Raw genomic sequence first — 16,810 nt, forward strand, 5'->3', positions numbered from 1 at the left:
GCACAGGTGTCTAGAACACCATCAGGGCTAATCCCCTGAGAGGGTTCACCCTCTTGAGGGTCGTTCTGACGTCAGCCTCGGAGACAGAAATCACAAGATCACCAGATGCTACAGGGATTTGCAGAAGTATAGTTTTACTCTCCCTTTCAGAGGCATCGAGCTTATGTGGGAGTGAAACATCACAGCCATTCATGATGTTAGGTGTTGCTTTGTAGGAAGTAACAACCTGCAAACTCTGCCAGGGTTGACGTGCATCTCTGGCCTCAATCGGAATTGGTTTTTTTTGCTCTTAAGTTAGCATTTGGTAGGTCATTCCTGGACTACTTGTGTAGTTCTGGGTTACCAAATCCAGCCCTCAGCAGACTTAGAATCTCCTGGTTCATCAGTGGCTTTTGATCTGGGTTCGTTCCTGAAGTTACACACTCATCCACACAGGTTTTGATGAAGTTGGTGACAACTGGAATATTCATTCAGGCTCAAAGATGAATCTCTGAATATTGTCCAGTCGTCTGACTCAAAGCAGCCCTGTAAGTGCTCCTCCACCTCCCTTGCCCGTACCTCCTTTGTCTTCACCACTGGTGCTGTGTTCCTTGGTCTCGGCTGTACTTCTGTTTCCAGCGTACAGGCCAAATGTGTTTTTGTGATATCATTCTGGAGGAACGTTGTCTCGTTTTTTAACTGCATAAACTGAATCTGAAATGACTAGACTTTCCAAAGTGTGGCAATGGGAGGGGGGGGCTTGCTGATTTCTTTGCTCAGCTCGTCCACTGCCTGCTTGACACTGGCCTGAGGTGGAATGTACACCTCTACCAGGATGACGGCCAATGATTCCCTCGGCGGATAAAAAGAATGACATTTGACAAAGTGTCCCTGGTCGGGTGAGCAGGACTGAGATGGAACAGCCAGGTCTGTGAGCCACGATGAGTCCGCCTCTGCCTTGAAAAGACAGAGCTGCCCTGTCGTTATGAAGAATGGCGAAACCATCAAGCTGCAGTCTGCGTCCAAAATGATGCGGGATAGCCAGAACACGAGCCTTTAAAGAAAAGGTTAGTATTTGAAAAGAGTGCAACGTGAGGGAAGGGCTAACCACATCGTGAGATGTGGAGCTGAGGAAAGGGTGTCATGTGATTGGTGAGATCTCATCCAGGAAGGTACTGAGGCCTGCTGGGAATGTGAAAGAACATGTTTGTTCTCTGTAGGAGATGTGAGGGGATACAGCTAGGTCTGCTGGGAATGTGAAATAATATGATGGTTCTCTGTAGGAGGTGTGAGGGGATACAGCTGAGTCTGCTGGGAATGTGAAAGAACGTGATGGTTCTCTGTAGGAGCTGTGGGGGATACAGCTGGGCCTGCTGGGTTTGTGAAATGACAATAGACAATAGGTGCAGAAGTAGACCATTCGGCCCTTTGAGCCTGCACCGTCATTTTGAGATCATGGCTGATCATCTACTATCAATACCCGGTTCCTGCCTTGTCCCCATATCCCTTGATTCCCCTATCCATAAGAAACCTATCTAGCTCCTTCTTGAAAGCATCCAGAGAATTGGCCTCCACTACCTTCTGAGGCAGTGCATTCCAGACCCCCACAACTCTCTGGGAGAAGAAGTTTTTCCTGAAATCTGTCCTAAATGACCTACCCCTTATTCTCAAACCATGCCCTCTGGCACTGGACTCTCCCAGCATCTGGAACATATTTCCTGCCTCTATCTTGTCCAATCCCTTAATAATCTTACATGTTTCAATCAGATCCCCTCTCAATCTCCTTAATTCCAGCGTGTACAAGCCCAGTCCCTCTAACCTCTCTGCGTTAGACAGTCCAGACATCCCAGGAATTAACCTCGTGAATCTACGCTGCACTTCCTCTATAGCCAGGATGTCCTTCCTTAACCCTGGAGACCAAAACTGTACACAATACTCCAGGTGTGGTCTCACCAGGGCTCTGTACAAATGCAAGAGGATTTCCTTGCTCTTGTACTCAATTCCCTTTGTAATAAAGGCCAACATTCCATTAGCCTTCTTCACTGCCTGCTGCACTTGCTCATTCACCTTCAGTGGCTGATGAACAAGGACTCCTAGATCTCTTTGTATTTCTCCCTTACCTAACTCTACACTGTTCAGATAATAATCTGCCTTCCTGTTCTTACTCCCAAAGTGGATAACCTCACACTTATTCACATTAAACGTCATCTGCCAAGTATCTGCCCACTCACCCAGCCTATCCAAGTCACCCTGAATTCTCCTAACATCCTCATCACGTCACACTGCCACCCAGCTTAGTATCATCAGCAAATTTGCAGATGTTATTCTCAATGCCTTCATCTAAATCGTTGATGTAAGTTGTAAACAGCTGTGGTCCCAATACCGAGCCCTGTGGCACCCCACTAGTCACCACCTGCCATTCCGAGAAACACCCATTCACCGCTACCCTTTGCTTTCTATCTGCCAACCAGTTTTCTATCCATGTCAATGTCTTCCCCCCGATGCCCTGAGCTTTGATTTTACCCACCAATCTTCTATGTGGGACCTTATCAAATGCCTTCTGAAAATCGAGGTACACTGCATCCACTGGATCTCCCCCGTCTAACTTCCTGGTTACATCCTCGAAAAACTCCCAACAGATTAGTCAAGCATGATTTACCCTTGGTAAATCCATGCTGGCTCGGCCCAATCCTATCTAGATATGCCACTATTTCATCCTTAATAATGGACTCTAGCATCTTCCCCACCACCAATGTCAGGCTGACAGGTCAATAGTTCTCTGTTTTCTCCCTCCCTCCTTTCTTAAAAAGTGGGATAACATTAGCAATTCTCCAATCCTTAGGAACTGATCCTGAATCTAAGGAACATTGGAGAATGATTACCAATGCATCCGCAATTTCCAGGGCCACCTCCTTTAGTATCCTCGGATGCAGACCATCTGGACCTGGGGATTTGTCAGCCTTCAGTCCCATCAGTCTTCTCATCACCATTTCCTTCCTAATGTCAATCTGCTTCATTTCTTCTGTTACCCTATGTCCTTGGCCCATCCATACATCTGGGAGATCACTTGTGTCTTCCTTAGTGAAAACAGATCTAAAGTACTCATTAAATTCTTCTGTTATACTTACCTGGCAGGGGAGAGACCGTGATCATGAAGGCGGTTCTCCCAGGACGAGGCTATCCCATTGCACTTCGGGTGTGCTGACGCCTGCGATTTCCCCAAATGCGGGATACTCGACTGCAAAATTTGTGGTAGTGGGGGACTGCGTTCGCGCTCGTTTAAAAAAAAAATAAAAATTCTTCTGCCATTTCTCTGTTTCCCATAACAATATCACCCAATTCATTCTTCAAGGGCCCAACATTGTTCTTAACTATCTTCTTTCTCTTCACATACCAAAAAAAGCTTTTGCTATCTTCCTTTATATTCCTGGCTAGCTTGTATTCGTACCTCATTTTTTCTCCCTGTATTGCCTTCTTAGTTAAGTTCTGTTGTTCCTTAAAAACTTCCCAATCATCGGTCCTCCCACTCACCTTAGCTCTGTCATACTTCCTTTTTTTAAATGCTATGCAATCTCTGACTTCCTTTGTCAACCACTGTGGCCCCTTTCCCCCCTTTGAATCCTTCCTTCTCTGGGGGATGAATTGATTTTGCACCTTGTGCATTATTCCCAAGAATACCTGCCATTGCTATTCCACTGACTTTTCTGCTAGGATATCCATCCAGTTAACTTTGGCCAGCTCCTCCCTCATGGCTCCATAGTTTCCCTTGTTCAACTGCAACACTGACACCTCCGAGCTGCCCTTATCCTTCTCAAATTGCAGATAAAAACTTATCATATTATTGTCACTACTTCCTAATGGCTCCTTTACTGCAAGATCGCTTATCAAATCCTGTTCATTACATAACACTAAATCCAGAATAGTCTTGTCCCTGGTCGGCTCTCGTACAAGCTGTTCCAAGAATGCATCCCGTAGGCACTCTACAAACTCCCTATCCTGTGGTTCAGCACCAACCTGATTCTCCCAGTTCACCTGCATGTCAAAATCCCCCATAACTACTGCGACATTACCTTTGTCACATGCCAATGTTAACTCCCTATTCAACTTGCACCCAATATCCATCTACTGTTTGGTGGCTTGTAGACAACACCCATTTGGGTCCTTTTGCCCTTACTGTTCCTCAGTTCTATCCACACAGACTTTACTTCTCCTGACCCTATGTCCCCCCCCCTTGCAAAGGACTGAATCTCATTCCTCACCAACAGGGCCACCCCACCCCCTCTGCCCACATTTCTGTCCCTACGATAGCATATATACCCTTGTACATTCATTTCCCAGGTCTGATCTCCCTGCAGCCATGTCTCCGTTATCCGAACAACATCATAGTTACCCATTCACATCTGGGCTTCAAGCTCATCTGCCTTATTTCTGACACTTTGTGCATTCAGATTTAGAATTTTTAGCCCATTTCTCCTCTCTGTTTGAATTGCTGCCTATTGTGCTTAACCCAGCTCCCCGAACTCCCATCAGGCTATATGCCCCTAGAATTTTGTTGTCCTTCCTAAATTTACTTATTCTTTCAACACATTTAACTCCATGTTCCGTCAGACCATCCTTCTGTACGTGTGTCTTCCTTATCACTTGTTCCGCCTCACCTTTCTCTACTACACACTTAATATTCCAGAACCGTGTAGTCCCCACCTGCCCTTTACTCTTCCTCTCGCTATCCTGTCTCACATTCTGGATCCCCGCCCCCTGCAAATTTAGTTTAAACCCCCCCCCCCCCCCAAGAAGCACTAGCAAACTTCCCTGCAAGAATGTTAGTACTGCTCCAGTTCAGGTGTAAACCGTCCCTTCGGAACAGATCCCACCATCCCTGGAACAAACCCCAATTATCTAAAAACCCGAAGCCCTCCCTCCTGCACCATCCTCTCAGCCACGTATTAATCTTTATAATCCTTCTGTTCCTTGCCTCACTCGCACGTGGCACACATAGCAATCCTGAGATTGTTACCCTGGGGGTCCTGCTCTTCAGCTTCGCTCCTAACTCCCTACGCAGGACCCCCTCACTCATCCTACCCACGTCATTGGTCCCTACATGAACCACAACATCTGGATTCTTGCCCTCCCTCTCGAGAATAACCTGCACCCGATCTGAGATGTCTCGGACCCCTGGCACCAGGGAAGCAACATACCATCCGAGACTCCCGATCTTCCCCACAAAATCTCCTATCCGCCCCCCTGACTATAGAATCCCCTATCAATACTGCTCTCTTCTCTTCCCTCCTCCCCTTCCTAGTCGAGGGTCCAACCTCAGTGCCAGAGACAGGACCACTGCAGCTTGTTCCTGGTAGGTCATCCCCACCAACAGTATCCAAAACGGTATACTCCGATAACGTGATTGTTCTCAGTAGGTGGTGTGAGGGGATGCAGCGGGCTGAACTCCGGAAGCAGAGGTTGATTAGTTTCTGTCATCAGGAAGGATGTGGTGACTATGGAGAGGCAGCCAAAGGGGTTTACCAGGATGCTGTCTGGTGTAGAGGGTGCGAGTTAATGAGAGATTGGACAAGTTTTGATTTTTTTTCTGGAGTGGCATAGGCTGAGGGAAGTTTTTAAACTAAATTATGAGAGGTAGTTTAAAATTTTCCCCAAGGTAGAAATGTCTAATATGAAAGGATATATATTTCAGGTGAGAGGGGGAAAGTTCAAAGGAAACACGTAGAGCTAGGTTTTGCTTTGACACGGGGAGGGAGAGAGTGTCTGGAACGAATTGCCAGGGGTGGAGGTGATGGAAGCAGATACGATTCTGTTGTTCAAGAGGGCCTGTTGAATGCGCATGAAATAGAGGGTATGAACCCAGACAGAAGAGATTTAGTTTAGTTTGGTACTGTGTTTGTTAGTCAAAGATCATGTTCCTGTGCTCTGCTGTTCTCTCAGAGAACTCAGTTGCCAGCAGCAGATTGAGCAAAGTGGAATTAAGAAGGATTCCAGAATAACAGATGCTGAGGATTTACAGAGGGAAATGTTGGTTGTGATGCTTGGAGCAGATTTTAGGTAGTCTGGCCAGACAGTGTCTCCGCAGCCGATGAGCAAGTTGCCCCAGGGTGCTGGAGAAGCTGTCACAGTGCTTTGGGAACGGGAGCCCTGACTGAAGAATGTAGCTTGGACAGACTTTGGGATCTGTGTTACATTTAGAGATTTACAGCATGGTAAACGGCCCTTCCAGCCCGGCGAGCCCGCGCCGTCCAGTTACAGCCATGTCACCCATTAACCCATACGTCTTTGGAACGTGCGAGGAAAGTGGAGCACCCAAGGGAATCCCAGGCAGTCACGGGAAGGACATACAAACTCCTTACAGACACTGGTGGGAAATGAACCTGTTTCACTGGCACTGTGAAACATTATGCCAACTGCTACCCGACCGTGTCTGCCTCCACCGTGAACACATACCAAAACTAGTAGGATGGAGCAATGTTTGTGTACACATCCATTTCAGAAGAGATTACCAGCAAAAGTAAGGGTAGACAATTGGAGAAAACCTTATGATGCCCCTTCTAAATTGTTGACAAGTGGGAGCAAAGGTCAAGGGACAAGGGTCTGTTTCCTGATCAGGAGAATAAAACAAATGGATTAATATCCCTGGTCACGTGAGTGGATTTCTTCCTCTGGCAGTTCAGCTCAGCCGCGCCCTCACTCTCCCCTCTCCCGTCTGCTCTCTGTGTCAGACAGTCCTCCCCCGCTGTAACTTCACCTGTGCTGTACGTTGCAGGGTGGCTTCTCGTTCAGTACCCGCGACTGTGGCTGGATTGTGGCCGACTGTACAGCGGAAGGCTTGAAGTCAATAATGCTGCTGCAGGAACAGTGCCCCTTCATAACGGAGCACATCTCTGAGGAGCGACTGTTTGACGCTGTCAATGTGGTAAGCTGAGGACGACGCCCGGTCAGAGAATCGTAGAGCTCCACTGAACAGAATGAGACCGCTCGGCTCTGTCTGCCAGGCTGGTCCATTTTGGTCTTCAGCTGTTTCCCATTAGCCCTTGCAGCTTCAGTCCGTCGACTATCAATCCAGCTTCCCTGTTGGAAGAAATGATTGAATTTATTTTCACAAGCCTCTCTGATTATCAGAATCAGGTTTATTATCACTGGCATGTGTCATGAAATTTGTTAACTTAGCAACAGCAGTTCAATGCAATACATAATATAGAAGAAGAAAAATCAATCAATTACATCAGTAAATCAGTATATGTATATCGAATAGATTAAAAATCCTGCAAAAACCAGAAATAATATATATTAAAAAAGTGAGGTAGTATTCAAGGGTTCCATGTCCATTTAGGAATCGGATGGCAGAGGGGAAGAAGCTGTTCCTGAATCACTGAGTGTGTGCCTTCAGGGTTCTGTACCTCCTGTCTGATGGTAACAGTGAGAAAATGGTACTGGAGGTCCTTAATAATGGACGCTGCCTTTCTGAGACACCACTCCCTAAAGATGTCCTGGGTACTTTGTAGGCTAGTGCCCAAGATGGAGCTGACTAAATTTATGGCCCTCTGCAGCTTCTTTCGGTCCTGTGCAGTAGCCCCTCTTCTTCCCCCCACTCCCCCATACCAGACCAGAGACTTTCTGGATGGTATCGTTTCACATCCTACCTTGCCACTTCTGCCATTGGCCCAGAAGGACCCAGAATAAACCTAATTCAGTAAGGAAGATGGTGGGTTAGGCAGCAGTTCTGGTTCTGGAAGAAAATGGGCATTCACCTGGACTGATTAAGGTGTCACAGCAGCTGCCTGCTCCCCTCCGCACATGCTGTCTGATCTGCTGATCTCCAGTGTCTGTAGTCACCTGAGCCCTCCCGTCCCGTTGCAGCTACTCAGCATGAGAAACCCGGATGGAGGATTTGCCACCTACGAGAAGAAGCGCGGAGGACGGCTCCTGGAGCTCCTGAACCCATCGGAGGTTTTTGGTAAGTTCCCTTTCCTTTAGGCTTCTGCTTTCTATTACAAGTGGAGTTTCTTCATCTTCACACTGGCCATTGCACCTCAGAGAAAGAATAGGCAGAGTAACACACACGGTGCTGTGAGCAATACAGCATCTATGAAGAAGGAAAAGGAGTCGACATTTTAGGCCAGAACCGTTTGTTGGAAATTGGGTATGTAAAACAAAGCTTATTCTCTTCAAAGAGCCTTCAGATTAGAGGTGTAAATCTTGCTGGTGTTCTACAGTTTAAACTTTGAATCACCCTTCAGCCCATCTGATCGATGTTAAGTTAGATATAGTCCTTGTGGCTAAAGGGATGGGGGGTATGGAGAGAAAGCAGGTACAGGGTTCTGAGTTGGATGATCAGACATGATCATACTGAATGGCGGTGCAGGCTCGAAGGGCCGAATGTCCTCCTACTGCACCTATTTTCTAGGTTTCTGTTTCTATGTTAACCAATATGCCAACCTAAGAGTCTGTTTGCCCATGTTTAGCACATGTGCCTCGAAATCTGATGGTGGGTCTCCCCAAAATGTCAGCTATTATTTTCCCTGCGTAGATGCTGCCTGACCTGTTGAGTTCCTCTAGCACTTTGTTTGTGCCCCCTAAACCTTTCCTGTTTAAGTACTAGTTCAATATATTGCTAATGTATCTGTATCAACCACTTCCTCAGAGTCCTTTTAAATAGAATCATAGAGCACTACAGCGCAGTAACAGGCCCTTCAGCCCATCTAGTCCATGCCAAACTATTATTCTACCTAATCCCATTGACCAACACTTCAGCCATAGCCCTACATACCCCTTCCATCCGTACACTTACCCAAACTTCTCTTAAATGTTGCAATCAAACCTGCATCCTCTTCCACTGGCAGCTCATTCCACACTCTCACCATGCTCTGTGTGAAGAAACACCCCCTCGTGTTTCCCTTAAACAAACATTTCTCTCTTAACGCATGACCTGTATTTCTGGTGTCACCCAACCTCAGTGGAAAAAGCCAGCTTGCATTTACTCTATCTGTACCCTTCGTTCTTCTATGCTCCAGGGAATAAAACCCTAACCTGTTCACGCTTTCCCTGTAACTCGTGCCCTCAAGTCCCGGCCAAATCCCTGTAAATTTTTTTTGTACTTCTTCAGTCTGATTGATATCTTTCTTATAGATAGGTGACAAGAACTGCACACGATATTCCAAATTATGCCCCACCAATGTCTTCTACAACTTCAGTGAAACGTCCCAACACCTGTACTTCATACTTTGATTTATGAAGGCCACTTTGCCAAAAGCTCTCTTTACAGCCCTTTCTACTTGTGACATCATTTTCAAAGAATTATGGATCTGTTTTCCCAGATCCCTGTGTTCTACTGCACTCCTCGGTGTCCTGTGATCACTTTGTCAGACTTTGGTTTGTCATACCAAAGTGCAACACCTCATGCTTATCTGCATTAAATTCTATCTGCCATTTTTCAGCCCATTTTTCCAGCTGATCCAGATCAAGCTGCAAACTTTACCCCCTGTATCCCCCAATCTTGGTGTCGTCCACGAATTGCTGATCCAATTACCCACATTATCACCCATTGCGTTGATATGGGTGACAAACAATGACAGACCCAGCACCGATCCCCGCGGCACTCCATTAGTCACAGGCCTCTGGTCAGAGATCTAACCGTCTGCTACCGCTCCCTGGCTACACCCACAAGGCCATTGTTTAATCCAGTTTACTACCTCATCCTGAATGCCAAGTGACTGAACCTGCCTGGCTAGCCTTCTATGCCTCTCCTCGTCAAAGACCTGTAGACAGTATCCACTCCTTTTCATCAGCTTTCCAAGTAACTTCCTTGAAAAACTCTAAGATTTGTTAGACACAGTCTACTATGCACAAAGTCATGTTGACTTTGTCTATCCAAATACTTATATCCAGTCCCTTAGAATACCTTCCAAAAACTTGTCCATTACCGATGTCTGGGTAATTTCCTGGCTTATTTTTAAATCCTTTCTTAAACAACAGAACAACATTAGCTATCCTTCAATCCTACAGTATCACACCTCCCACTAAGGATGATTTAAATATCTCTGCAAGGGCCCTGGCAATTTCTGCACTTGCCTCCCACAGGGTCAGAGGGAACACCTCGTCAGACCCTGGGGTTTTATCCACCCAAATTAGGGTGGGTAAATTGAGGCAGCAAACACCTCCTCTGTAATCTGTATACAGTCCGTGATCTCACGGCTGCTTTGTCTCACCTCTGTAGACTCTGTGTCCGTCTCCCGAGTCTCTTGGCTGCACGTATGGATTACTGCTCTGATCTTTCAGAGGACCAATTTTGACCCTTGCTATCTTTTTGCTCTTAACATATCTGTAGAAGCCCTTGGTATTCTCCATCTTGTCTGCAAGGGTAACCTCATGCAGACGTTTAGCCCTCCTGATTTCTTAAGTGTTCTCTGGTATTTCTTATACTCCTCAAGTATCTCATTTGTTCCTTCCTCCCTATACCTGCTACGCACCTCCTCCTCCTTCTTAACAATATCTCTCAAAAACCAAGGGTCCCTAAACCTAGTCCCCTTGCCACCGTTTACTCTGACAGGAACGTACAAACTCTGCACTCGCAAAATTCCACTTTTGAAGGCATCCCACTTACCAAGTACAGCTTTGCCAGAAAGCAACCTGTCCCAAATCTGATACCAGCAGGTTTGGCCTTTCCCCATTTTAGAATTTCAACCCAAGGAACAGACCTATTGTTTTCCATAATCACCTTGAAACTAAAGGCATTACAATCACTAGATGCGAAGTGTTCCCCTGCACAAACTTCTGCCACCTGCCCCGGCTCATTCCCTAACTGGAGATCCAGTACCACATTCGCTCTAGTTGAGACCCCGATGTATTGGTTAAAGAAACTTTACTGAACACATTTGACAAACTCTATCCCTCCTAGTCCTTTTACAGTGTGGGAGTCCCAGTCAATATGTGGAAAGTTAAAATCACCTACTATCACAATCTTGTGTATCTTACAGCAGTCTGCAATCTCTCTACAAATTTGCTCCTCTAAATCCCACGGACTATTTGTAGTCTAATATAATCCCATTAACATGGTCATCCATTTCTAATTGCTCAGTTTCACCCATATAGCCTCAGTCGAGGAGCCTCCAGTCTGTCCTGTTTCAGCACTGCCATGACAATTTCCTTGACCAGTAACACCACCCCGCCCACTCTATCATGTCTGAAACAGGGGAACCCTGTAACATTGAGCCGCCAGTCCTGCTCCCCCGCAGCCAACTCTCACTGATGGCTGCAACGTCATAGTTCCATATGCTGATCCATGCCCTAGGTTTACCCACCTTTCCTATAATACTTGCGTTGAGATATACACAGCTCAGAACATTGGTCCCACCACTCTCAATCTTTGTATGTAGGCTTAACAACAACTTTCCTCACAACTACTCCACTATCTGCTCCTGCGGTTCGGTTCCCACCCCCCTGCAACTCTAGCTTAAACCCCGTCCCCCCACTCGTTTACATGTGCAGCACTACCAAATCTTACCGCAAAGGTATTAGTCTCCTTTGCCATGTGTTAAACTGTATTGTCCTCCTATTTCTGGCCTCACTAGCACGCGACACAGATAGCAATCCTGAGGTCACAGCCCTGGAGGTTCTGTCCTTTAATTTAGCACCTAATGCCCTGAACTCGCTTTGCAGGACCTCATCACCATTCGTACCCACGTCATTGGTGCCAACATGGACCATGACCTCTGGATGCTCACCCTCCCACTTAAGAGTGGTGTGGACTCGATCTGAGATGTCCCTGAACTTGGCACCTACTATCTGGGAATCTCATTCCTGTCCACAGAACCTCCTGTCTGTTCCCCTATCCCCTATCTCTTCTCCCCCTTCCCTTCTGAGGCGCAGAGCCCGACTGCATCGTTTTCCTCTGCTAGGTCACCCCCTCAACAGTGCCAAGCGGTATAGCTGTTGTTGGGGGGAACCCCCTCCTGAAGGTCACCCAGTTACCTTTGTCCTAGACCTCGGATGTAACCACCGCCCTGTATCGCCTGTTGATCAGCCCCTCACATCACGAATAATCCAGAGTTCATTAGTTCCATTTCTGGCATGGTCTGTAAGAAGCTGAAGCTGGGTGCGCTTCGTGCAGGTGAAGATGTCAGGAGGTCTACCTGCTTTCCCATGTCCTGCAAAAAGCACTACCCTGCCTGGCATCCCCCAGCGCTGTAATTGTGCAATATGAAAGAAAAAAATCTACCCACAGCTTCCGGCCCTCCTCGCTGAAGCCTCCACGAGCCAAAGATTGAACTCCTTGCTCCAACACTGGCCCACTCACACAATGACCACTCCGCTTAAACCTAACTTTTGTTTGGTCTTTGCCAAGTACCTAATTATGCACACTCCAATGTCTCCTAATGATGCGGTGCACAGAGAACTTCTTAAATTTCCCTAACGTACCTCCCCCTACCACCAATCCTGACAGGCCATTCCATGGATCGACTGCTATCTCTGTAAAGAACTTCATCCTTCCTATACTTTCTCCATTTAGCTTGCCTGTACTTCCCTCATATTGTTTAACCCTTTCCTATCCATGTGACTGTGTAATTGTTACCATTGTACCACCCTCAACTACGTGATTTCCATAATCTAACCTGTGCAGGTTTGAGATCCTGACCCAGTCACGTGCAGATGCAATGATCATATTCAAGTCAGATTCTGCAGAGGTTGGGGATCTTGAGTAGCACATACACAAAATGCTGGAGAAACTCAGCAGGTCATGAAGGTCTTGGCCTGAAATGTCAGCTGTTTATTCCTTTCCATAGATGCTGCCTGACGTGCTGATTTCCTCCAGCATTTAGTGTGTGTTGTAATGATTATATTTGTTCTGCTGTGAATCAGTGTTAAACCTAATAAGTGGAAAGTGAGCCAGCTGGAACACCGGAGTATCATGTGGGTGATTCAGGTTAGTGACCCGTCACCAAGGTGATTGAGTGACATAGCCTCAGTGTTAAGAATTTTCAGTTAATGGTTGTTTAGTCCAATTGCAATCTCCACTCAGTGGCCACTTGATTGGGTACCTCTGGTACTTAATAAAGTGGCCACTGAGTGCATGCTCGTGGTCTTCTGCTGCTGTAGTCCATCCACTTCAAGGTTCAAAGTGTTGTGTGTTCAGAGATGCTCTTCTGAACGCTGCTGTAATGCAGTTATTTGAATTACGCTAGCCTTCCTGTTAATTTGAATCGCTGCTCACTAGATTTTTTTTGTGTACAATGCCATTCTCTGCAAACTCTAGAGAAAGTTGTGCATGAAAATCCCAGGAGATCAGTAGTTCCTCAAACCACCCTGTCTGGCACCAACATTCATTCCATGATCACATTTCCTCCCCATTCTGATGTTTGGGCAAAACAATAACTGAATCTCTTGACCATGTCTGCATGCTTTTATGCATTGAGTTGCTGCCACATGATTGGCTGATTAGATATTTGCATTAACAAGCAAGTGTACAGGTGTGCTTAATAAAATGGCCACTGAGAGTAGTTGTAGAAACGCGCTGCATAGAATTTAGGAGAGTGACATGTTTTGCTATTGTTGTTGTTGCTTGTGTTGCTGTGCTAAAAATAGTGTGCTCTCTATATTGGTCCTGGGATGTGTGGCAACTCTCGCGGGCTGCCCCCAGCACAACCTTGGGTGTGTTGGTAGTTGCTACAGCAATACATTTCGCTATAGGTTTTGAGCTGTATGCAATAACGGAATCTGAATCTAAAGGCACATGGGCTGGTAGTTTCATTGGTCGCAGTAAATATGCCCCGAAGGTGGGGGTGCGTAGTACAACCTGGAGTAAGTTCGTGGGGATGTGGGAAATTGAATAGGGTCGCTGGAGGTGAGTTTATGTTGGTCATAAAATTATAGAGTAGTACAGTGTGGAAACGGGCCGTTCGGCCCATCTTCTCACCAACCATTTGCCCATGAATCCAGTCTCATTCAATTCAAGGCTCCATTTTTATTAAGCTTTTATAGGAGGCAAGGGTTAGATTGATCTTAGAATTGGTTAACAGGTCTTGGGCTAAGGGCCTGTAGGGTGTTATGTTCTGTGAAGTTCATTGCCGTGTCAAACCCGATGGCACAATTCCAAATTGATCAGGGCCCGAGGTGGAGCCAGTGCTGAGGTGTTGCATTTCTGTACTCTCTGGGTCAATTAATATAGAACATAAATGAAACCGGCCCTTCAGCCCATGGTTTTTGAACTTTTATTCTAAATTCAGTTTAACCCTTCCCTCCCACATATCCATCCTCCATTTTTCTTTCATCCATGTGTGCATCTGAGAATCTTTTAAATATCCCTAACCTAGCTGCCTCTGTAACCACCACTACTATTGACACCACACTCCTGAAAACTTACAGGGGTCCCACAAGAGATCCCCATGGAACACCATTGGTCACCAGCCTCCAAACAGAATATACTCCATCTCTTACTACCCTCTTCCTTCTGTGGGCATTCAAGTTCTGAAGCCAAGCAGCCAAGTTCTCTTGGATCTCGTGCTTCTTGACTACCTAAATGAGCCTACCATGGGGAACCTTGTCAGACTCCTTCCTAAAATCCATATCCACCACATCTACTGCTTGACCTTCAATCTGCTCTTCAGGCTCGTTAGGCAAGACCTGACCCTCACAGCCAAGCTGACAATCGCTAATCAGACTGAAACATAGAAATAGAGAAACATAGAAAACCTACAGCACAACACAGGCCCTTCGGCCCACATTACTGTGCCGAACATGTACTTCCTTTGAAATTACCTAGGGTTACCCATAGCCCTCTATTTTTCTAAGCTCCTTGTACCTATCCAAGAGTCTCTGAAAAGACCCTATCATATCCACCTCCACCACCATCGCCAGCAGCCCATTCCATGCACTCACCACTCTGCGTAACAAAACTTACCCCTAACATCTCCTCTGTACCTGTTTCCAAGCACATTAAAACTCTGCCCTCTCATGCTAGCCATTTCAGCCCTGGGAAAAAGCCTCTGACTATCCACTCGATCAATGCCTCTCATCATCTTATACACCTCTATCAGGTCACCTCTCATCCTCCTTCGCTCCAAGGAGAAAAGGCCAAGTTCATTCAACCTATTCTCATAAGGCATGCTCCCCAATCCAGGCAACATCCTTGTAAATCTCCCTTTCTATGGCTTCCACATTCTTCCTGTAGTGAGGTGAACAAAACTGGGCACAGTACTCCAAGTGGGGTCTGACCAGGGTCCTGTTTAGCTGTAACATTACCTCTTGGCTCTTAAACTCAATCCCACATTTGATGAAGGCCAAAGCACCGTATGTTTTCTTAACCACAGAGTCAACCTGCACAGCAGCTTTGAGTGTCCTGTGGACTCAGACCCCAAGATCCCTCTGATCCTCCACGTTAGTACTATATTCTGTTACCATCTTATCCTCTTGCTCTTCACATCTTGTAAGATGCCTTGGTCCTGTCTGTCAAGGCCTTCTCATGGCCCCTTCTGGCTCTCCTAATTTCTTCCTTGAGCTCCTTCCTGCTAGCCTTATAATCTTCTAGATCTCTATCATTACCTAGCTTTTTAAAACTTTCGTAAGCTCTTCTTCTTGACTAGATTTACAACAGCCTTTGTACACCACGGTTCCTGTACCCTACCATCCTTATCCTGTCTCATTGGAATGTACCTATGCAGAACTCCACGCAAATATCCCCTGAACATTTGCCACATTTCTTCTGTACGTTTCCCTGAGAACATCTGTTTCCAATTTATGCTTCCAAGTTCATGCCTGATAGCCTCATATTTCCCTTTACTCCACTTAAATGCTTTCCTAACTTGTCTGTTCCTATCCGTCTCCAATGCTATGGTAAAGGAGATAGAGTTGTGATCACTATCTCCAAAATGCTCTCCCACTGAGAGATCTGACACCTGACCAGGTTCATTTCCCAATACCAGATCAAGTACAGCCTCTCCTCTTGTAGGCTTATCTACATATTGTGTCAAGAAACCTTCCTGAACACACCTAACAATCTCCACCCCATCTAAGCCCCTTGCTCCAAGGAGATGTCAATCAATATTTAGGAAATTAAAATCTCCCACTATGACGACCCTGTTATTATTACACCTTTCTGGAATCTGTCTCCCTATCTGCTCTTTGATGTCCCTTTTACTATTAATTGGTCTTTAAAAAACACCCAGTAGAGTTATTGACCCCCTCCCGTTTCTAACTTCCATGCACAGAGACTCCATAGACAATCCCTCCATGACTTCCTCCTTTTCTGCAGCCGTGACACTATCTCTGATTGACAGTGCCACATCCCCACCTCTTTTGCCTCCCTCCCTGTCTTTCTGAAACATCTAAAGCCTGGCACTCAAAGTAACCATTCCTGCCCCTGAGCCATCCAAGTCTCTGCTTCTCCAAGTGCTGATAAATCCTGTATCTACGAATCCTTTCCAATAGCTTGACCACCACTGACGCAAGACTCGCTGGTCTATAATCCCAGGGTTAGTAAGCCAGTGAGGACACAAAGATCCTCGCCAAAGGCACAGTATAGATGAGTCCTTGATGAATGATTGGCATGGATGCAGTGGGTCTTTATACACTATTGGATTCCCCGATAACAAATACTTTCAGACAGTACTTGTATTTTGTATCCCTGGATGCCCAGGGCATTAATTGGAAGTGTTTATATTCTGTCAGATCTGAATGTAGGTGAAATGAAGTGTTTTATACTTAATGAAACCTGTAACACATTTTATTGAACTCCAAAACCTGGAACCCTAAACACCAAAGCACCCTAAAAATCCTTGCGTATCAGTTCATCACTTCATACCATCCTCTTAAAGTGACCCCCCAGCTCGGTGGT

The 16,810-nt window shown here is 46.1% G+C and overlaps 1 protein-coding gene and 1 non-coding gene across 3 annotated transcripts in view; both read left to right on the forward strand.

Annotated features, from left to right (window-relative positions):
- lss (lanosterol synthase (2,3-oxidosqualene-lanosterol cyclase)) overlaps positions 1-16,810 on the forward strand; it is a 122,243-nt gene that overhangs the window by 83,784 nt on the left and 21,649 nt on the right. For both annotated transcript variants that reach the window (XM_059967423.1, XM_059967422.1), the window contains 2 exons: positions 6,749-6,898; positions 7,843-7,939. In XM_059967423.1, coding sequence (XP_059823406.1) covers positions 6,749-6,898; positions 7,843-7,939 — 247 coding nt within the window. The remainder of the gene's footprint in view (positions 1-6,748; positions 6,899-7,842; positions 7,940-16,810) is intronic.
- On the forward strand, positions 3,100-3,263 carry LOC132393611 (U1 spliceosomal RNA). Its single transcript, XR_009512002.1, has one exon. It is a non-coding gene; the product is annotated as a U1 spliceosomal RNA (small nuclear RNA).

Source organism: Hypanus sabinus, chromosome 4 (genome assembly GCF_030144855.1).
Source record: "Hypanus sabinus isolate sHypSab1 chromosome 4, sHypSab1.hap1, whole genome shotgun sequence".
Lineage (NCBI taxonomy): Eukaryota > Metazoa > Chordata > Chondrichthyes > Myliobatiformes > Dasyatidae > Hypanus > Hypanus sabinus.